Consider the following 24458-nt stretch of genomic DNA (forward strand, 5'->3'; position numbering starts at 1 on the left):
CCAATACCCTAGACTACCAGTGGGGAGCACATAAATTGAAAGGGAAAACTCATGCTAAATAAAAAAAAAAAAAAACAAACCAGAAGTACCTGACATAAACCAGATTAATGAAAGTTAAAGTGAAGTAAACACCACAGCTTCCCTCCTTTCTGCTACATAAGGTGAGTTGTTCCCATCCTGAACTGGGAAGGTACCATGGTTGCAGATGACCTAGACTTAGAGAAACCAGGATGACAAAGGAAAACAAGATGGATCCAGGAGAGGAGGTTCCTAGGATAAGGACAAATAGGCTTAGCCTTTGCTCAAAAAAGTGGACCAAATAGAATAAATAGCCATGTGTAAACAAAACAAAACCAACCAAGAAACTTTGTGTCTAAGTATAATAAAAATCTCAAAGGACTACATCTTGCCTAAAGAAGGACACCAGTTTAACAGCAATTCTTTCATAGTCTGCACTGATCAACAGGTCTGAGGCTGCCAAAAGACGGTTTAACTCCTTTGCTGTGTTCTTCTCCTTAGACGTCCACCTGGGTATCCTGTGGAGAATCCGCTGTCCTGGCAGGAAGCTATAGACCCAGGTGGCTGTGATAGATTCATAATGTTTTTTAAATGGTAGGAAAAAAACCCAGACTAGGACAGTCTGCATTTTCCAGGCCAAACAGTGGGAAAATATTTAGTTAGGACATTTTTCTGCTAGCAGTAGAAGACATAGAAGATTAATATTCTTTTTTCTCCCACCAGATCTTTATGGTATCCAGCTGTAGTCTAAAACAGAGAATGAGAATGGTACAGCTGGACAAACCATGGTGCTAAAAATGTACATGTTCAGAAAACCTGGCCTACAGAAATCTTTCAAGAGCTCTGTAAGACCTGACAACTGCTTGCTCCACCAAAGCAGTGCCAATATTGGTGGGGTAACAGAGTAAATGCACTTTGGTGCTCTTAAACTGGGCAAACACCACAAAAATTACATAAAATTATTTAATGAAAAATTACCACAAAATGCATTTTCCTTGTCTATGGAAAAGGAGATCAGAAGCTAATTTTGTGACTGAGCACTTGTCCTACATAAATGAATTAAAATAAATAGGCATAGTATGCCTATTTATAGGCACAGTTTCAAAAATGCTGACTAAAGTAGTAAATACAGGTACATCAGCAACTAGCAGCCATAACCAGTTGTTAGCTACAAAACCTTCCAAGGTAGTTCTATTTCCATGGGAAAAAAATTCAATACTGTTTAGTAGTTGTTGACATTTCCTGCTTTTAGACACATGCTCTCTCACAAATTCTCCTGGAAAATATGTGTTACTTTATAATGTAAACTTTTACTTAATGGCAGCTTTTAAGTCTTCTGTCAAAAACACATCCATGCACGAATGGAATACATAGGCTTTGAATCTTACTCAGCTAAATTGAAAGCGAAGACTGAACTGCATTATAGCTGAAATCCATAGACACTCAACATTTAAATACTAAAACCAGTTGTATTAGTTGAAAAGGAATTGTTGAAGCCATTAAATATTAGGTAATTTTTACTCAAAAGATAACTTTGCTTCTCTAAGAATGAAAATACCTTTAGGAAGTACAGAATACTTCCTACCCTTCCTCCCAATGGAACAAGTAGCTGGGTACACATTAAATCCCATTTTCTCAAAGGCATTCTATACTTTGTGCTTACAGTCCTTTTCTGAGTACCTGTAAAAAGGAGAAGGAAGAATCAAGATGGGACTAAATATTTAACATCACCTGAACTGCCACACAGGGTATAGCCTAATATCCACTTATGAAGGGGAAATGCTTGAAAACAGGGTGCAAGAAACAGGGCAAAAATCTTTCTCCGGTGTATTCTCCCAGCCTCTCTTAACAACAGGTCAGGAAATTCCTGAGTTGAATACTGTTTCTCAATCATTGTGGTTAATAGCCAGAGATAGAGCTCTTCCGCAAATCTGTCTAATCCTTCTTTATGAGTATTTTTATAAACTGTTGGCCTCTTCTGGTGACAATTTCACATTTTAAGGATGTACTTTCAGCAAAAGGTGGGATGTTCTATTTTGGTTGCCTTTTTCTCCAAATTGAAGAATTTCAGTCAACATAAGTAACATCATCTTATTCTGACCCTGTTTTGTGTCCATTCTAATCCTGTGTCTCTTTTTGAATATTATAAAGCATCTGTGCTGTGTTCAAAATGTACCATATGGGTTAATTCTCTGATGGTATAATTTCTTTTGTTCATTTCCTTCCCTGCAATCGCCAATATCCTGTGTGGTTTTCTGGCTACTGTTAGGCATTTGCAGTGCTGCCTTATCTGTCAACGAATTCACTGCTGAACATGGTTAAAACTGTTGTTCCTCAGGACCCTCTTTCATAGTGAATCCCTCTGACACCGAGTATCACAAGGTCTTTCTCATTCTCCATGCAGCTAGGCAAAACTTTGATCACAGTGGATGATTTTGTAGTATCAGGAAGCTTGTTATTAACCTCACTGCTTCTCTTCAGTTCCAAGTAATTTTTGAAGTCAGCTGAGCACCATGGGCCTCACCAGAGATTGTTGTAGAAACCCTCTGCTAACAGAGGAACCTGATGATCTGTGTCTACATTTTATTTCTGATCCCTTTCTCAGTCACTCTGCCAGGCATCTTGAATTTTTAGTCAAAAACTTCTTGAAAGCTTTGCTATGTTATGCTGTCCTTAGACCAAAGAAAGCCCATATATATATATCAGCATGTTGTAATTCCATAGGGGATTTTTTTTAGATAAATCACAGCTGAGATAAAGGGAGCTAAAAGGTGCCTTTCTTCCCCCATATTCTTTTCACCCATCATACTTTTCCAGTAGGGTTCTCAAAACCACAGCTAGGGCAAGACTAAACCTCCCAGGAGACAGCACACAGCGCTTGAGACTAGCTTCTGAAGATTCAGGATAAAATCTGGTCATTGCACAGGCAAGAACAAAGCCTTCCTATTTCAATGCCTTCCACAAAGTCCCATCTTCTATGGTTTCAAGTCAAACAAACCTCCCAAAACAAAAAAAACCAAACCCCACCACCACCACTAAAAAAACCCACAAAAAAGTGGTAATTTTGCCTGGGATTTATAAAGACTGTTCACTGCCTTCTCAGTGACCACCCCCACCCCCCCCAACTGTCTCAGTTTTGGAAATCTCTTGTGACAGAAGAAAAATGAAATAAATTTAGCTGCTGCAAATTTCTGTTTGCCAAACTAAAAACTATTCATGATATCAAATCCTTGGCTAAGGCATTTGATAACTATATCCAGAGCAAATCCTCGTTACCCTAACAGTGAGTTGGTATTGTGTAAACTGCTGTGGCCCAGACAATGCTCTAAAAGAGCATCATGTCAAATTCACAATGCAAGCCAATATGCGATTGTAACTAGGCAAACAGATCTTTGGTGTCATTTTGTTCATTTTACAAAATACATTTTAATCCTCACACTTCAGTGATTATTAAGCCTCATGTCAGACCAGTGTTTTTTAAACTTTAAAAATGTAGAAAGAGCAATCTAAAAGCTTCTTGTCTTCTAAAATAAACTCTTCCAAATTCCCATTACATTATCACAACTGGTTTTCCTGGATTAAAGGTACTATTTTCAAGTAGCATTTTATTTTCCTAGCCTTCCCCCCCATTATTTTTAGAATAATGGACCTGACATGCTAGCAAAGCTAACCTAGGATTTTGAGGGGGAGAAATCTGGGTGGGTACTTGTTTACATCTCTTGAAAGGTGGTACTTGTCTGAATGAAATTTATTTTTAGCTTCTCAGCAACAGAGAGATGCCAATTCCTGTTTCTGTTGGTGCTTTCAATACTTTTGGCTTCTTATTGTGAAGTAATTTCCACATCTATAGTGCATAGTCACCTTATGCCCTTTGTGGAAGCCACTGATCTACATCACTTGCATTCAGTTTAGTTTCGAAACAGGTTTGCTGTCTCAATCTGCCAGGTCTTGATCTGTCAGTTTTAAAGTTCACGTTTAAGAAACAAGACTTAAAAAAATTGACACCACTAGCTGAAAGAGTATAGAACCAAAGAGAACTGTGCAACTCCAATTCATACAAGAGCGGTTATTCTAGAATGTTTTCATATATGAATTAAAATTGCATTGTTTCTTTTTAAGGCATGAGCTTCTAAAATGGAAAATCACTATTAATTGTGGAATAACTAATCTATAGTCAGAAGACACAGTATTGTCAAAAGCCTTCCTTGCTGGTAAATATAATTGTTTCAGAAATTGTTGTGTTTGATGCATTTAAGGAAACAGAATGTTAAATTCTCCAGAGAGGAGTAGGCTTTCTCCACTTCCGCAGGATATGATACAGGTTGGAAGGAGTCAGCAGCAGCTCTTACAGTGACTTCCAGTCTGTGACACATCTTTATTTCCAATGCAGATGAAAGAACGCTTTCTCAAAAAGAAATCAGATCACAAGACACAGCAATTACTCTTTAAAATATTAGAGAACACACTTTTTCACAGGATATACGCAGGGTACAGTTTCAGCTTGTTACTGTCAATATTCACAGTAAAATACTTTTGAAAAATAATCTATTTAAGTGCAGCTTAGAGCCGTCAAATGCCTGTTTATTTTGTTCTGCAGAAATAGTTATAAGATACCTAATGAGTTACTCTTTCTGTGTTCAGAGTTGCTCAACCAGTTGTGCACTACATCAATGCTGAAAGAGGTTTCTTGGAGAGCTTGAAGCTTCACAGTTTTTACCTGTTCCAACTGAAGCTCTATATTAAAGAACAAATGCAAAGCTCCTGTGCTCTAGATCTGCATGATAAGACATTGATCATCAGGCTAGCTTGTGAAGACACCTTAATGCCCTTTGGATTTGGGACATCCATGTTCTATGGTAAGACTTCTCTATTCAGATAGATTGTCCTGAATATTTACAGTCACTTAAATTTGTGGAGAAGGAACAGTGAGGAGACCAGTTGGCTTGATCTTGTTGATTCCTCCATCTAGGATGCAGACCCTTGGGTATTTGTTTTTCACTAGATGAGCTGCAAACTGAAACAGATATATCATTAGCACACTGCATATTATAGTCCTCAAATCAAAGTAACTTTGGTTTAAGTAAGGCGAGTTAAACAAAAGAAAAAATTATCGGACCCTAGAAGTTTGTTCTTTGCACCAACTAGTCCAACACAGGAACCCAGGCCTGTCTGTTGAAACAGCTGGGATGAATTTGGTGGTCATGAAAGTGTCACACTGATAACCGTGAACTTTATTTATCTCTGCTTAGGCAGGATTTTACCTCATTCTAACAGGATTATTTTATCTCAGAATAATCACTGGAACCCCTCTCAAAGCATGAAATAACAGATTTTTTTCTCTGCATTAACCTAACTCCCAGCTGGTTTTCTGTGGGTTCACAAGTGTACAAGCATCACAGTTTGATGGTATAGTCATTTGCTTACCTATTAAACTTGTCCAATGTGACTTGATTTCACAGATGTCAGATACGAATTTGGGGTCTAGCAGCTGCACTTTCGCCCCCCCACCCCTCCCCATCTGCCCATAGGCAGGTTACATACTGCAAGCACATAGACCCCTCCCACCCCAGTCCTTGAAAGCCTCTCTTGCCAGTTAATTCATTCCATAAACCAAACACAGGAGTTGTCAGTTTCTGTGTAGCAATTTTTCATGAAGTTGCTACACTGATGAAGGAACAATATTTTGTGTATTAAAAAAATAATAATGAGTAAAAAAAAAAAATCAAAATAGTAAAATTAAGTATCAAAATCCCAAACCAAAGGAACAATATTTTGTGTTTAAACTTAAACTTGCTTTTTAAATACTGATTGCAACACATTAAAAAGCAATCCACCAAAATGGATTAATCTGAGAGAAACTCCAATAGTTTTACCTTATTTCCAATAGCCGTGAGAAAGTCTGCCCCATCATCCCAATCTTTCAGATTGTTGCTTTATACTTGATTGACAAATTAGTACCATTTGTAAAATCAGAGTGCTTCAAAATGGGCTATGTAAAACAATCATAATTACTTTTTTGATCATTTAAAATGACTTGTGATACTATTCCAGAACCTAGTGCAAGCATGACCTCTGAATAACTAACTTTACAGAAACAACTAAATTACCAACTCAAGAACAGCAGTAGGCTCCCCATCCAAGCTTAGTACATGGGACTTCTTTTTACATTTACGTTCCTTCTAATTACCTTTGATAGTATAGCAGATACTAAGACAGAACGAGATGTACTACATAATTACCTGATCTAGTAGGTCCTGAAATAATCTCTTTAACAGGTAAGAGTTCATAGTAGCAATGTTTTAAACTCCTTCCATAGCCAGAACTTCTGCTTCACATCGAAGGTATTTTCTATATTCAAGCAATTAATTACTGTCCACTTATGTGACAAACACAGCTATGTTCCTTTCTCTGTGTTTCAGGATGGATTTAACCAGGGAATAACTAGTACATGATCTGTAACCACTGAGGACTTGCTGAGGCAGAATAAGAGGCCACAGTGGATCAGTCAGGACATTTTGGCTGTTGTGTTTGTTTCAGGTACTTGCCTAAGGAAGACCAAAAGTAAGTTCAGTCATCTCTTCCCCCGTTAGTTTGGGTCAGTCAGCACAGGATTCAAAGGATCAAATAAAAAAAATCCTCACAATCTAACAATCAAAACAGCTAATAGTAAAGTTAGACCATATGTGGATGCCAGTTTTAATGAGAAAAGTAAATGCCATGCTTTTAGATAACCTCTCTGATGCAGCAGTGGTGTAATACACACAGAGATATCACTAGGAGAGTCCAAGTACCTCATGCTATAATCACAGTCCATAAAGATGTGGTGTATAGTAAAACAGACACAAAGATATTTCTCTTTGTCAAAAATAGCACTCAGCTGTGCATACCATGAGCTACAAAACCAGTATATATTCCTAGGGAAATACTCCTACCAGACATCTCTACTTCATATGTAATAACTGTCACCTCACAGTGCCCTCCACCTGTGACTAATGGATAGTGCTCTGTCTTGGACACCAATGCTGCTCATAGCTGGCAGAAATGAAAAATAGCAACAAGTGTTCAGACTGACAGGAAGCAGCATATTATTTGCTGAGTATAACGTCCCATGTGTCAGCAGAGACGTTCAACTCCCTGTCTACTGATAATTTTACACTTCTGATAATAAACTGTAAACTCTGCTCCAAGTTTTCAGATGTTCTAGATATAACAAAACTACCATTCCATGCAATCTGAAAAGAAAAGATGCAAACAAATGCTTTGTGTTTAGGGTTTGAGCATTAAGGCCCGTGTCCCACTGTGTTTTAGAGCTACTTTAGTAACCAAGATATAGCTGGAAATAAATTTTCTTCACTGCATATGACAAGAGGTTCCTTTATAACCTTATGGCAAGGGATCTCTTGCTTCTTGCAGGGCCTCTGCGAAGCAAGCGCTGCAGAATCTGTGACTTAGCAAATGATAGGCAGAAAGCACAGAGCAGACAAGATGATATACCACAAGATGAACTGATTTTTTTTTTTTTTTTTACGTTGTCACAGAACTGTCTGCACTTGTCTACATAGCTTCAGTGAGACAGGCTGCAAATACAGCTCAAAATATTGCATCTGAACATCCAGCCAGGGAAAATCCAGTGAGCATGGAATGTACTACTATTGGTACCACACTACTGTGGGAATTAGCTGCAAGTCAGGAACCCACATGCATATACATTGCCATAAGCTGAGAGCTGCCATCGAACTCCAAATATCATCCTCCAAAAGCTTTGCACATACACCCGTCTCCCCGCTGCAAAGAAGAGAAGAGTCAAGGTTTAACTCACAGGGTAATAGGATTTGATCTGATTAAAGACATTCCTAGTTTTACCTTCTGCCTTCCCACATTGCATCACTGAAAATAGAAACAGTAAATTTTAATAAAGAGTAGATTTAGAAGTACCCATCTTACTAGCACTACAGTCTTCCTAATTAAAGCTTTGACTTTTTATAGTTCTGTTCCATGTACATGTTTGTGCCTTCCTCTCTCAGACAGAGGAGTCTGCCAGTCAGACAAGAATGTGAACTTATTCACCATGTTTCTGCAGTGTTCCAACACCACCTGGTATCTTTCCCTGTCAAAATATATTGTATGAAGCTAGTATTTTCAAAACACATGAAAGCGTTATTTCTGGCATGTGAACTGATGGAAGGGCATGAGAGGAATGACTATGTGAAATAGCTACATAAACTTCCTCCCTAATGTGACCTTCATTTATGTTCAAATATCAGTAACTTAAATCGAAGAAATTAAGATAAATAAAAAAATTAATGTTTCCTAAAAAGTTGAAAAAAATCAGTGATCCAAAAAGAACAACATTTCATGCATCAACCCCGCTGCTCCCAAGGTGCTCTTCTGAATTAATGCCAGACTTTCTACAGCAGAAACTGCCACCTTGGACTTTACACACAGGCTCTATTTTCTTTATAAATGCTATCATGAAGTGTCAATGAAAAGTTTAATAACAGGCATCTGAATAAGTAATTTGTAGTCTACTAAATAACCTAAATTACAAAGGTGCTCTTAAGACAGAAGATAACATGGTGAGGAGATAAGCAAATGAGTTACATCATTCTCAGTAACCTGTAAACCACCTACAATTTAAAGAAAGATTTTTTTGAAACATATAAAGGTAGTGCATTATACAGGTTGATTTTAAATAGAAATGAACCTTTGTCATTTATAAGGTGATTATACTTTCTTAAATTTATCAAATGCTTGTGTTGACATTACTTCTGAGATATATCTGTTTCCCCATACCACCAGTGGATCAGTGTCCTCTGCAATGCTTCTGTTTTCATTTAGACAACTTGGGGGAAACAGTAATGCTTATCTGAGGTAGAGGATTAAAGGGATGCTATAAGACTTTAAGCTTTTTCCTTTCTGCCTCAGATGGCCTTTCCTCAAGATGTACTTCCCAAGAAAGTTCAGTTACTGTGTTTTTACTGCCTGCTTCTAGTGTTTAAATTGAACTTCCTATTGCTACTTTCACAGCAAATATTATATATGAAAGGATAAATATGTAGCAACTTATTTAATGACTACTATGTGATGGCTTTGGTGAAGGCTTTGGGAACACTGTTCCTCTATTAAGTAATGTATCAATCAATTCCACATAAAACACCCTTCCCGGTGAGTATATCTCAGCCAGAAAATTGTAATCTGTATTTGAAAACAGTCAGCTAAGACTCTCTCATTCAGATACAAGAAGTCAGGCTTTCCAAGCCAGACAAGATGACAGGAAATTTGTATCAAAATTTGGGCAAATATTAAACACTTTACCCTGTATTGGTGTTGCTCTAAATACAAACGGCATAATAGGACTGCTCCTTTAAGTACCATCTGCACATTGGAGCATCTATCAAAAAGTTTTTACTACTTGGAACAGGATAGTAGAATCACAGCTTTCAAGCATGTTGAATATATTACACCAGGAACATCACATTTTCAGACTGTCTATAGCAAAGAGTCTAATAACACAACACAGCTTGAGCAGCATCGTTCTCAACACCCTTGGGGCTAGCCTTCAGGGTTGCTATGTACACATTATTCACTTTCACAGACATTCTTGTGACAGGTTGTAATTAAAGGGCAAGCTGGGAGGGAAGGAGGAGTAACATACTGTACCAGAATACCAAAAAAGACCACTGTGACAAATGTTACCAGGGTATAAATGTTAATATCATACTCTGAAAGAGCGAGAAGAAAGAGATATACTTTAGAAGCTAGATGAGAAATATTAACCTGATTTTGTAGTACTCATCCATTGCCACAAGATTATTATTAGTTTTTCATTTGTCAGCACTGGTGAAAGCACACCATACTCAAGGTGATCAATCTAGAGCTTTTTAAACAACACTTTCCATATGCCACAAAGCAGACCCAGCACACAAGATTATTTTTAGTCAGCTACTTCTTATATTAAAGGGTTCCAGATAAATTAAATGGCATTTTAACACCAAGGGAAAGAAGGGCAGCTAAAGCCTCCCATATCAACAAAACAGTGACTAGTTAATGGTTACAGTATTAGCATAAACTAAATGGAAGTACAAAACACACGTAGTAAAACTTTGTTCAAACACATACTATGTAAAGAAGAGCAAAAAAGAGGAAGCAGGAAAAAGAGTGAAAAGAGAGAAAGGAAAAGAGTAAAAAGAGAGAAAGAAAAAGAGCAAACAAAAGGGAGAAACGGGGAAAAAAAAAAGACGGACTTGCTGCTCTAACAAGATCAAGGAAAAATTCTTCACACGCAGACCTGGCCAAAAAGGAGCATTTTCCATTCCATTAGTACAAAAACACAGCAGTAACTTAAAGGACTTACATGCAAAGATTTGAAAATAAACCTATACAAACAGGTATTTAATAGCTGGTTTCAGAATAAATGTTACTGAGAATGAAAGTAAGAGTAAACACTCAAACTTCTCCAAGTAATAACTTATAAACACCTGCATTTTTTGTTTTCCACCTAGAAATGATATATTAAAAAACAAACCCAGCTGAGAGCAAGCACTTGAAAATGAAAACTCAGTTGCAGAGATTTAGCTGTTGTAACACAGCTAATTTATACTAAAATATATCCAGTGCACTCAATACAGCTAAATGGATTGTAAAATTAAAATGCAAAAAGCAAACCTATTCTGGTTTTGATTCAACAGAAGATAAAAGCTGTTTAGCGAACAGAAATATGTATTTTTAAAAAGATGCGTAACAGTTGGCTTGAATATGAAAAAGAAAGCATGAGTCTTTCTGAAAGATTCTACCCCCCTCCAAGTCTAAAGACTGTCCTAGATGTCAAAGAAAGTTCAGAGAAATACTTGGTAGTGAAAACCTTTTCTTTGTGATTTGCAATACTTTTTACTAATGCTACCCAAACTGGAGTCTTTTTTCTTAACCACAGAGACAGCTGATGAGAAAGCCTCTGGCAGATCCATACAGAAACTGCCAGCTCTTCGGTATTACTGAGGACATGCCTACACTGTCACTTTTGTCCCATTTCTTCTTAAACTCGAGGACAAATTCCTTGGCCCTCCCAAAAAATGGACACATTCCCTCCTGTAGCAGTCAGTCAGTCCTCTTCAAAAGCCGATTCAGATACAGTTTAGAGAAGAGCAAAACAGCATCTGCCCCAGACAAGCAGTCTGGATACTCGAATTGCCAAATTTGTCAATACCACTCTAGCTGGCAATATCCTTACACAAATCTCCTGGACCTATAACATACATTTATTAGTTCCTTACTATCACTATTTCAGATTCTCTGAACTGAAATAGCAGGAAACATAAAACACTGTCTCAGAACTGAAAAACAGCCTCAGAAAGTGATAATTCTGTGTTATAATGCAGTAGCCCTGAGTGTACAAAGTGATACAGCCTAATCATGCAAGCTCATGAAAGGACAAGAGTGCTCTTTCAGAGGTGCAGACCACAAAGGCAGTATAACCACAGCCAAGACTGACTGGAAGACTCCAAGGAAACTGTGGAGCCTATCAGCAGCACTCCAGGATTCAGATTCACCATCTCCCATCTTTCCTGTCCTTGCAGATCTCCCAGATGGCTGAGAAGAGTTGAGATCCTGCTTGCCAGCACGTCCCAGAAGTCAGACATATTTTGATAGGTAAAGCTGATGACCCATCCCACAGTCCCTCATCTCAGATACACCCAAGCCTCTGTGTAGTAAGGCACACAGATGGGACAAACAATGTCTACATCAACAAACAACTAAAATTTCCATTAACCATAACGGCTTGTCTCAGTGAAGATTAAAGAACAAAACTTATTTGGAGTTTTAAAAACAGCCTGCTTTCCTTGGCACCTACTTCAGAAGAGGAAAAGGAACAATCAAATTCTGATCCTGAGCCTCTCCAACTTTCATTTTCCCCCTTTCCTCTTTCATACCTAGATGGAAAGGGGGAATATTTAGGTCATCTCTGCTATACTTGAGGCATTCAGTGCAAACTAACCAAAGCCACTGACAATGGCAGAATTACAACAGCATAACATAACTCCTGGCTGGCAGTCCAAGTGTCTTTTTTGGGCTGTGTGAAGAGCAATGTACTAGCAACAGCAGCCGGGTTATCTTTCTGTCAATGAAGGAAAACTTGCACACATGTTACAATAATGAAAAGCACTAAATAATTCAAAATTTACAGAATAAGAAAGACTTCACTGTGTCTTGGGTAGAGGTACAAACAGCAGGATTGTTGCTGATTAACTAGGCCTTTCAGCCTCTTAAAAATACAAACTTAATCTCTTCCTCTTTAAAAGCAACAAAGAGGCAACTGATGATTCCAGTAGGCTGAGTAATGCAGATGGGAGGGTGATGCCTTAAGAAAACAAACATGAAAAAAAGACAGTCTGGTAGTCATAAGGAGCCCCTCCATCCCTGCAAAGAGCAAATATCTTCAGTTTTCATTTCACTTGTTCAATCACTTATCCGTAGAGAATATTTACAGGAAAATGTAGAATCTAAAAGATGGATAGTGGAAATACCTCAAGAAGTTTATCGCCTAATTTCTATTTACTTTCAGTCTAGAAATTTCATTAGGCCCTTCTAACTAAGTGTACCCGTCTTTAGAAGCATGAACACATCTGCCCTTTAGTATTCTATGGAACACCTAATCTTCAGATCACCCTATAAAGTTTTATAGGTATCCATTTGTGTTTTTAAGACAGGTTTATAACAAGAAACCAGCTTCAACACGCAGGGACTTGCTTCTCTGGCAAGGCCTTTTTAAAAGGCCTGAGGAAGATGACAACAAAAATCACAAGAATTCAGTGGTAACTGGACATTTTTACTCATGTATCTCAGCCTTCATATAAGAAGAAATGTATCTTTGATAGTGTACTGAGAGAGAAAAAATGTTACTTTCATATAGAAAAAGTTTTTTTTTTTCAGAATAGGAATATGTTATATAAAAACAATCTCAGAATTGACCCTCTCCCCCTTGCTCTGAAAAGAGACAGAAAGATCTCATGGAAAATCAGGACTGTTTGCCTTTGCTTTGGAGATAATTCATATATTTTATCTGTTTGCTACTGTGATGCAGTAAGAATGACTACCTTGTTTCAGTAACTTGTAGAAGTTGTCTAGACAATGTATTTATAGCAGCATAACTTATCTAGATAAAAAATAATCAGTGTAACAATCAGAAGTTACAATTTAGAATTTATTTCCCTGCTATTAAGACAGATGTTTTTAAAGCTTTGATTTACAGCTTATCTAACTGTTTTTCCAAGGCAAGAAATAAATGCATTGCTAATTATTAGACAGACTAAAGTGTCCTGTGTACTTTATTCTGTTCTAGCATTTAACTGACAATAAAGCACGTATATATTAAACGACCACACCACACGAGTAGAAGCATGTCACTGTCAAAATTGAGTTGCTGGAGCATGATTTAATATCAGGTAAGGTATTTCTCCTCTTCTAATTCCAGTCAACATTGCATTAATCTAGACAAAAAGCTGGAAACGGAAACAGATAATGCCTTAGCACCTCAGAGTTAATTGAAGGAGAGGAGATGAAGTAGTGATGTCACCCTTCCAAAAAAAGGCCCAAACCAATCCTGTTCCTACATATGCATAACTATAATCCGCCTTTGCACTTGCTGTATCTCAGACTTTGAAAGTGACAAAAATCAGGAGACCTGCTATTTGCCATGCACTAAAAAAAAAGCAGCTACAGTTGAGCACTCATTGCCTATTTAACTATTATATTCCCAACTGTAATGATCCTCTGCCCATACCAGAATTTACAAGGTACTTATCTATCAATGGATTTGGGAAAGGGGAATTTAATTCACTTAAAGAGATGGTGCCACTTAACACATTTAAAAGTTAAAAATCAAAAAAGAATCTGGTTTATTAACTCCAGCATAATGCCTTTCACGTAGATGTTTCCTGCTCTTTTCAGAGTCAAACAAGTATTTGCTCTGTTAACAAATGCCCAGAATCTCCTAGGAGAAGAAAGGCTGGCACAAAGTGAGAACCAGCCTAATAGAAGGAATATTCTGCAAAGAAGTGCGAGCCAAGCACCACCACACGATGCCCAGTGCAAACTCCTCTTCACTATACCATTATGCTGCTAACAGCACATTCAGTAATGCTCTTGCACATCAGCCAATCTGTTCATTTAATTTTTAGGGTAAATTAAATGGCTTAACAAGCAGGATTATCCTGTTTTAATTCTGTTTTAAGGAAGCATTCAACTAGAGCCAGAGCTATACTGAAGTCTGCGGCACTGCTGGCTTCCTTTGCCTCCTGCTGGAACAGTGCTGTGGTGAAGTTTTCACTTTTCCCTCTTGCCTATCGAGTTCTAGACAGCATTTTCTTTCCAATTTAAATGTTTTATCATCTGGCACCAAATCAAATACAAAAGATAGAAAATAAGTATGAAAAGGGGGAAAAGGCATTTTCTACATGTCTGTTGAGTACACTTAACTTTGCTTCTTTTTTAAAAAATTTATTTAAATGATGCCATGCAGGCATGAATACAAAAAGCAATTGAAAGATTCAACCTTCTAATTACAAATAGCCCCATAAATAATCAGTGTTTTTTCACACTTACCCCCACCTCTCTCAGTCCTGCATAAATTTAAACCAAACATCATCTAAAGGTGCCCATCTCCATATTTTTAAAGGAGTAAGTATCAGTGAAGACTTCTGAAACATTCTCCTTTATGGTGGCGGGTACATTTTGTGGCTCATTCCTTTTCAGCTGGAAATACATAACTCTGTCTAGAAAAAATACATTTGAAGCTGAACACCTTAGAACATTTCTTTGGATGTAATTGTTTTTGTTTCCATGCATTCATTTTTGCATTTTTTCATATGATACAATTACCTAGTAAAATTCAAAAAGTAATAGCTATTCTTCTTGTCAAGCCTCAAGCTACATAGCTTTGGATTGGTTAAATTCATGAATAGTGCCAGACAGTTTTATGCAGCCATGCAGGGTAAAACTGAAATTTGTCTTAAAAATTAATCCACAAAAGAAAGGCATTCTAAATTTTATCACCACAGTCAAATTGAGGCTGGTTTTATATGTACTCTAAGGGTGCGATATAGGTGGTGAGTCCCTATCAGTATTTAGGCTCCAATATTTAATTAATCTGTGGTCAAACTGGTCAATCCAGTATTTTGTTGCTATTTAAAACTCTACACTCTTTCGTTAGACTTTCAAGAACTCTAAAAGCAAAGCAAGAGGCAAAGCAACATTTCTCTTTTATGAAAAGCTATAATATTGACAATTCCAGGTAAACCAGGTAAACAATGTCTCAGTTGCAGAAAGTCTGGGTTTGCGGATAAGGCAGCACCCTCCTATACGACTGAAGTACTTGCACTTACTAAGCACGCTGCAAGTTTTCTATAGCTGCACTGCAAAGGAAACATTCAATTTTCATTTAACAAAAGATTTAAAAGGCAAAACAAATCTAAGTTTGCATAAGAAGTGTCACTACCCTGCAGGAGAAAACTGTATCTTAGCTATGGTGTAACCCACAAGCACTGTAAAGACTCTGTCCTTTCTTTTTGTCAGACAGGATTGTTTCTTCATGCTGTTTTAGACAGAATACTTATAGCGTTCCTCTGTTTCAGATAAAACATTTCTGACAGGTCCTGGAAAACAAGTCCCAGAAAAAGACTTGGTAGTATGTGGGATATCTCCCATAAAGACACTCATTAGTGAATACCAAAGCACTTTCTTTTTCCTGTTCCATTTCTTCAGGATGTTAGTGAACAGTTAGGCTCTTACTGAGATAAATTAGGATGTTCAGTGATTTAAAATGTAATTGTTGAAAGAAGCTGCATAACCCACCATCAAACGTGTAAAACATTCAAATCAGCTCCATTTCGCTCTTAGCATTTTATGCATTTTGCATTTGTTCGAGGAGGGGATTTATTCATTCAGCAGTTAGTGAGCAATTGTGATTATGCAAGTTAATTGCTTTCATGTTGAAATATTTATCGTGGACTTACCCAGATCTCATGCACGAACCTAGGTCTCACTCACTAAAACTATGTGAGATATGCTGTACAGTCTCTTTTATGCCATCACTGTTACTATTTAAGAGACTTGATACATATCACAAGTTAATTTTCTAAATGATGAAACACAGGTTAATGAGAGGGATTGCTCACACTACTTACAACTCCCTGTATGTATTAAAAACTCCAACATTTGTTGTGCGGATGCTTCTGCTGTCCACCACATGAAGACCTTTTAGTGGTTCACAACCCTCCTTGTCATATCAGGGCTACAGTTCATGTCCTCTGAATAAATAGACTTAAATTGTGGTGAACTCAAGGTACACCATACCTAAGAATTTTTTTTTTTTTTTAATTTAAAAAAAGACACAAAGGGTAACTCTCCTTCACCTGAGAGGAAAAATGGTGAAAGAAATGCTTCTACTTGTTATCCTGCTGGTTCACAACACTACCCAATATTTAGTTATAAAAGGAACAGCCAAGTCTGAATATTGTCCCTGTCTAGTTAAAGGCACTGACAATAAAAGTATAATACAAAAGTTACCATTCTCCACAGGAACCATTCTCCACTGAGCACAACTGCATGAGCTAAATGATTCTAAAAAAACTAATCAATACACTGTTTTTTATTAGCAGGAATATGAAATATATCTTATTTCCTTTGGACTTCATAACATACCTGTCCCCACCCTACTTACCTTGTGTGCCTCTTAACACCACAGAAAGTACACCCAAGTGAGTTTTGAAAACTAGATCTTACTGATGCACATTAGAAGTGCTGATGTCACTTCTATAACATGCCAAAATAAAGATTTTAAAGCCTAAAAAGGTCATGTTACATAATTTCATTTCAAAACATCAACTTTCTCAGCTGTTGATCACTTGTAGAAAAATGTTTTTGTCTAGAAGCAGAAATGAACAAAAAAATCCCCCCAAATCCTGTCATCATACCCAGTTACTAATCTGAATTATCCAGACTCTAGCATTTATTTACTACTGTCTGTATTAATGACACTTATGTATTTCTAAGTATCAACATATATTTTATAGCAATATACTTACAGCAGCTGTGTTCTTCACTACATTTCCTACAATCACCACAACTCTTCCTTTAAAGCTCTGGAGAGTGGCAGTTGCTGGGCACTGGACGAGATCCCCTTCTGCAGTAAATGCTGATGCAAATGGGACATTGATGCTGCCCGAAATGTGCCCACGGTTAAAGCTTAGGAAGATCAGTTAAGGACATCTGAAAGGCAGAAAGATCCGTGGTACATGCACAGCTGTGGGATGAACTTGCTCTTCATCCTGGCTGTCGTGATACAACACCATCAGTCTTTTGTACTAGTGTACTCATTTACTATTTACTCATATGGAGAAAACAACTTCTGACAGTACACAGAAAAAAAGGACAGAATGAAGAGTTGTTTGTTTCATAAAGGACATAGCACAGCACTACAGAAACTGATCTGTGAAATTAAACACTTGGTGCTAAGGACTAAATATCCACAGTATACATATTTTTGTGGATATTACTTCAGATCAGCTCTAGTTTGATAACAGGAGCCAAATACCAATAGGTAGCTGGAGCACCTCTTCCAGAGGAGTTTTATGCAAAAGGAATGAAGTACTTACAATAAGAACCAAAACTAAATAGGGATTATTGGAAAATTTCCTTAAACCTCCTGCCAACCCCCGCAAGCCCCCTACAATTTTGATCCAAACTGAAATTCTAGTGAACGTGCACTCAGATTCCCAGACACGCATCGTGTATATTATCTGCAGTCTGAATAACAGCAGGTGTGTATTGGGTATTGAAAAGCAAACAACATACAAATGCTAGCAACTTTCAGATATAGTTAGTTGTGCTTCATTTTCAAAGGATGATCGTTCAATGAGATTTTATGAACAAATATTGAATGTGAAACTCTCTTCAATAAAAATTAAGTTGGACCACTACTATTTAGCTTTTTATGAATTTGGAAATGCACCATGACCTTGACAAACCTCTGAATTACTTCCACAGACTGTACACACATGCCCAGAACACTCCCCTTCCCCAACAAAAAACAAGCATACCTTTGAAGAGATGGGAAACAGTAAAGTTCTGCAAAAATACACACACTGTCAAATATCCAGATTAGTCACTCTTTATTACTGTACTTGCAGAGAGCTAGTTCAATTTATAATTAAATCTCAGAATCCTTTTTAATAAAGGAGCTGCCTTAAATGGAGGTAAGATTTAATTGACTTAGATTAATATTAGCATTACTTTCTTGTGATTTATGTAACAGTTTCAGCTTTATGGTCATCACTGTTAGTGTGGGAAAAACATTGCTATATAAAAAAATTTGAAAGAACAAAAGATGATCACGTACCATTCATTAATGTTGTCAGTTTGTTTCTATTTTGAAGGGGAAAATTATAACATCCCTCCTCACTAATCTGTGTCAACCGCCTTTCCTCAACCCCATTTATAACCACATCACTATCATTGCTACTAACCAGGATAGAAGTTCTGAAACAATTATTGTTTAGACAGAAAATGACTTTGGACAGATTTAGTTGCTCACTCTTATGCCACCGAGTATGCTTCACTGCTCAGAGAAACTTGACCTGATCTTTTATAAAAGAAATACATTTGATATCAACATTAGTACCAAACTAGATAGGATCCAAATTGTATTTGCTGTCATTCACTTTATCCCTAGTCTTAAGTGACCATTTTAAGCATTCCAGTACTAAGACAATTAACAAAAAGGCCAAGATTTTGTGTGACAGTCTGAGAGACCATAAGCATGCAGCTATAACTTTCATAACAGGAATGGAAGGCTGCCAGTATTTCTGCTAATATCCTTAATGAAATGAGCCTTAGATGAATTGCTGGCCAACAGAGACACTGCTTTCAGTATATTTATTACCTTTTCGTTAGAAAGTCTACTGTTACAAAGCTGTCTGTTGAGAAAAAGGGCTAGTAGCTCTTGACCTCGCAACATGAGCTTCATTAGAAAACAATGCCCTAGCTTTTAAGTGCATCCTAGTATGAAATATGAAGCATGTCTGATACTTGTCAAAAGTCCTCTCAATGCTTTTTTCAAATCACACTGAAAACAAAGTGAGAGTGAAGTTTAGCATGGTAGGCATGGACGATGAGGAAGACTAACAACAAAACGTAAGAAACAATCGTATTTTTGAAACGCCTCATAGTGGTCTGTCACATTTTAAAACACATGCCACTAACATACAGACTGCCTGATCCTATTGTACAGTTTGTTGAGATTTTCTCACAAAGACTGTTTCTTCACTGCAAGAATGAACAGGGCACTGAACACAGTATTCCTGTGGTTTCCCATGTATATTCATAAATGATGACAGTTTAATAGCCTTCTAAGATACCTTATGTTTTCTTCTACAACTGACATATAAATCAACTCACTTAAGGGGTAATTTTACTACCTACCAGGCTACCTTTTTAATAATGACGTTCCCTACCTCCTAATGCCAGATGGGTATTATGATTTAAGTCCACTCATTATGTAAAGGACAGGACATTTTAGTCTACCATAAACTCCAACCAGATTGAAACAACAGCGCCAGTGATTACAGTGCACTGTTCAAGCTATGGAGATTTTCTCTCTTCAGTATTCTTTTGAATGCCTCCCCATTCAAAAAATATAAATGGAAAGTCTGATTAAAATTTTGTAATATGAAAAACAGCCTCATAAAACCACTTACTTCATAGCAGACAGACGATTTTAAAATAAATGAAATTTTGAATCCACTCTGCTGGAGTAGAATAGAATTAGTATGACAGTAGAGTAGAACCTATTATCGAGCTATTAGGAAAGCTATAGAAACATTCAGGCAAACACCTTGCCTTTGATCCTGATTATAGTATAAATAAATCCATTACTGTACATAGATAATACCCTTTCAGTGCAATGACTGTAGTCTAGGCATTGTATATTACTTGGTCTCCTGCATTCTCCTTGATTTCTAGGAAGTAGCTTAAATAATTAATAACAGAATGATGCATGTAGAAATAGAAACATTATTTAAGTTGGTAGTATCAAAGCTTTGTATGCAGTAACAATAACCTTTTATGGTTTTTAATTCCAGGGACTTCTCTTTTTAACTGGAGTCAAAAAAGTGTTATCTCTTGAGGAAGAAATGATGTCTCAGAAAATAGCCTGCATTTTTACTGTTTTCTGAATAAAGAGGACCACATTTTCAACAATCCAGATCCAGGAGTAAAGATGTTGCTGGAGCCTAGAACATAAAGAGTCAAACTACTCAGACACATGAATTTATACTTAATTGGAATCCTTAACTGATGCATGAAATTAATACATGCAAGCAGAAGAAAAATTACATTTTGTGTTCTTTTGACCATTTTGTTTTGTCTCCACAGCAGATCACATTACAGGTTCAAGTCTGGCATACAATAAAACGGTAATTCCTTAAAAATAACAATTTTAATTTAGAATAGTCCAATTATACTATTCTGTTTCCCCTGTAAATAATAAATCTATCTCTACATAGTAAAAAATAATATTTTTCTACTTCACCATACTTTGCCATAAATATTGCTAAATATTTAATAGAGAAAAATGTTAACGGCAGTGTTTTTCTCTATATATACAATTACCTTTAAAGTGGTATTTTAAGAAACTAGATGAAAAAAATCAGGTTGAAACATTATTTATTTAAATTTTTACTACATATTTTAGCCAAATATTGGCATTGATCCACCATTCACTTCACTGTCTAGAATTTACACTTTTCTAATACGCATGCATTATATTGGTAGCATTTGTTAGACACTGGAAGATCTTTTCTAATGGCAAAGATGTTGGAAGCCTGTTGAATCTCTATCATTGGTGATCTTTAAGAACAAGACAGACATACATAAAAGGAATGATCATCCTTTCTCAAAGTAAAAGGTGGACTAAAACTCACAATTCTTTTGTTATTTTTCTATTTAGTATTGTTTGCCCATGAAGAATTATGGCTTGTGACACAGCAAGTTAAGAGTACATTTACCACAAAAAAGAACTGTCTACATCACCTTTGCTATTATGAAAGGAGAAATACTTAAAAAATGATACAAACCAGTAACAAGTATATTCCCAAATACTCGATAGAAAGTTAAGAGTTACCTCTAATAAAATCTTGTCATTATTCCCACTTTTAGATGGATGTGGACAAAGATGTGCAAGAAAGACTCCCCCTTCCAGAACCCAAACAAACCCAGCCCTGTAACTGCACTACTTCAGAAAAACAATTAAAAAAAGACTCCACATGCAAAGAACTACATATCTGAAAAAAAACCCAAACGAGTAAGGTGTAGACAGAGTAGCAACCCTGATAATATAGCTTCAAGATACCTTTAGTACTTTTCTGAATATAAGCTAACTAGAGGACGTAAGTTAGGGAAGCCATATGGCTGCATTACCTGACAGTGGCAAGAAGGCACTCAATAGGAATTGATTTTCCACTGAGGGATTGGCAAAGCACAGGAGCCATCAACTCTTCTCTATCTCCCTTCCACTTAATTGGAAAGCCTCACATCCTTCCAAAATATTGGTCCTATTAAATGGGGAAGGTCTGCTGACAACACTTGTCATAAAAAAAAAAAAAGTAGCATTAAAGCATTTGTGCTACTGGTACAAAGTGGTTTCACTGGACCCACAGTTTAAAATGGGAAGGCAAAAATACATTTCTCCTCTTCTCTGCAAGCCAGAGACATGACAAAAATGTCTGCCTTTGGTCATTCCACTGTACCTCTACCACATCTCTTTCCATTGTTTACCATTCTAACATCTCAGTGCCTACAGACAATGAAGTAGTAATTGACACAGGCATGATTTGGCAAGGCTGGCACTCAGATTTGAAGGATACTCTTCACTGTTACGAATGTCCACCACCAGCAGCTTTGGCTTGCTAGACTTTGTTTTCTTTACAGGTGTTTTGGAATGACTAGGTCCTGTCAACTCACACAAATCAATCAGATCTTCTGCTGAAATTCGTGGTGACACCTCTGCCTTCAGGTCATCCAACTTGATGGAATCCCTAGACTTTAAAAGAAGAAAATTAATATTAGAGGTGATAAAACTAGAGTCATGGTGTTCTCTGAAACTTCTACTTACTTGACAACCTCAGAGTGTAACAATGCAGTTAGACAGAAACAGATCTCTTCCTTAGAACTCTGAACTAGTCTGAGTTAAACTACCTATACAGAAGAGCTCCAGAGCACTGCCAAATGCCTATCTGCTAATTATAGTCCTATTTCCTGTTGAAATTGTTAAAAAAATAAAATTGTTTGACAATCTGTGCAAACTATTTGTTTGTGATCTGTTAATGAATTATTCACTGTGGCCAAGGGGGTCACAAAACCCACAAAACGTTTCTCAGCATCAGAAATTAAGTAAATTGGCTAGAAAGCACTCTCTGAAAGGAGTTGCTGAAAGGCCTTATGCTTGGAGCAGGAAAGAACAGTAGCAATTGGAGACTTGGCACAGAAACTGCAGGGAAGCCTCTAAGATACAAAGCTATCTAAACACTAGGTATTACCCCAGCCCAAAGAAAAGGCACAAATCAGGACACCAGAAACGTGAGAAATAGTCCTGTATTATAACCCAGAAAATTTTTTCCATAATTTTAGGGGATGGGGCAATTGTGGGACAGGACAGGTAATGATACAACACACAACACCACATACCTGGTAGTACTCAAGCAACTAGTTTGATAATACTTAAATTGTTTTTCATGAGAGCCTTCACTGTGAATTATCTCAGAAATATTCCTAAGTGCTAGCATTTCTGCACTTGACATTCTTAGAAGCTCATGCATGTCTAAATTAAGCAAAAAAAATAAATCAACCCTCCTTATTTTTTGCAAATAGAGTGCAGAAATTCCATATTTTCATTAATTACCAACACATACAAATCTCTGAACTGCAGCACAAAAAAATAAAATATGGCCACCATAAGACAGTTGTGAAATGTTTGAAGCCATGTCTCCACCTTCCTTCAGAGGCCGTTTTACACTGCTGAAACTTTCAAGTGCCATTACAACTACACTTTCACCCAAAAGAACTAGCTTGATTCTCAAAATAAATGAAGAAGGAAACCTCCAGCTTGTTCAAGAGGGTCAAACTTGGATCCTTTACAAGCAATAGGCAAAAAGATGTGCAGCATGCCCTAGGCTTTTGTTCTTGGGAACGCTGGGTTTGCAAAACTTATCTGAAGACCTAAAAGTTAGAGGACTGCTACAGTCACTTTTCCTGTTATTACATATGCAAAGATGAGACTTTTTTCTTTAATCTCTTAGCTACGCTGGTGGAACTTGCAGGACTATATTTGCACTAAAATGTTCTCATATCACTTCAATCAAATGTTGAAAGTGCTTATTTTTTAAACCTTTCATAAGCTATGTAATTAAATATACATTATCATGCACCGTGGTGTTAAGGAGTTAAACTACACTTTTGTATAGTCTTCTGCAGCAAAAGCTTTTTTTTTTTTTTTTTTCTCTGTTGGTGCCATTGCTTCAATCTGAAAAATCACGGGTAAATTGTAAAGTAGCTTGTTTTCACTCTGATTTAATCCAGTAGATACAGAGTTAACAGGTTGGTTACATATGCAAAAAACCTCTATGGAACATATGGAACTCAACTTACTCTTAAGAGTTGCGTACATGAAAGATACACTTATGGAGCTTAGTCATCTTACAAGAGAACTGGCTTGTCTTGTGCAACCATCGTGCTCCTGTTGACAGGAGGTCAAATAGAGGCAAAAGTTGTTTATAACTAAGTCCACAGCTATTTCTGGTGAGTTATTCTGGCTTGTCAGGAGACAGGAACAAACAGAGTGACTAGGATTCATTACAGGGAGCATATTCTGAAAGATCTTCAGACTGTTTTGATGTCTTATTCTTAAGGAAGAAGACCTATATTAATGAAATAGCCAACCACTTCATCATGAAGATTTGCTTGTGCACTATGCAGTTGTTCATAACATGAGCACAAGCATACAGAGATGGACTACAGAAAGTGGAAAAATAAAGAACAAATAGAACATTATCACATATTATCTTTGAGAATGGGTCTATACAGTGCAGTCAAAACATAGGTCTTTCTAAGAGTATCACAGTAGTGAATTTTCCGCTTCAAAAAAAAAAATTAATCTTTGTTATCTTGTTTTAGATTGCAGTGATCACCCTGATTCAAGACACTATGTGCTTATAGCCCATTAAAAAAAATTCAAGAGAACATGAGTAACACACTGAAGGAAACAGAGGCATTATTCATTAGTATTAGCCCAACTGACTGTTAGCTCTAGCTTTTGTTTTGGTTTCTAAACATACCAGTTTCTTAATTAATCTGATGACTACTCCAAGTTGAAAGAACAGAGAGGCATACACTTA

General features: G+C 36.9%; 1 protein-coding gene across 8 annotated transcripts in view; it reads right to left on the reverse strand.

Annotated features, from left to right (window-relative positions):
* Nucleotides 1–4369: 4369 nt before the first annotated feature.
* Nucleotides 4370–24458, reverse strand: part of TBCK (TBC1 domain containing kinase) — a 112345-nt gene continuing 92256 nt past the window's right edge. For 6 of the 8 annotated variants that reach the window (XM_074866878.1, XM_074866875.1, XM_074866876.1 and 3 more), the window contains 3 exons: nt 21933–22108; nt 17097–17256; nt 4370–5032 (listed from right to left, as the gene is read on the reverse strand). In XM_074866878.1, coding sequence (XP_074722979.1) covers nt 4922–5032; nt 17097–17256; nt 21933–22108 — 447 coding nt within the window. In that variant the 3' untranslated portion in view covers nt 4370–4921. Of the gene's footprint in view, nt 5033–13384; nt 13515–17096; nt 17257–21932; nt 22109–24458 lie in introns of those variants that run through there. The other 2 variants (XM_074866882.1, XM_074866883.1) reach the window with 2 other exon arrangements.

The sequence above is a fragment of the Strix uralensis genome, chromosome 4 (assembly GCF_047716275.1).
Source record: "Strix uralensis isolate ZFMK-TIS-50842 chromosome 4, bStrUra1, whole genome shotgun sequence".
Taxonomy (NCBI): Eukaryota; Metazoa; Chordata; class Aves; order Strigiformes; family Strigidae; genus Strix; species Strix uralensis.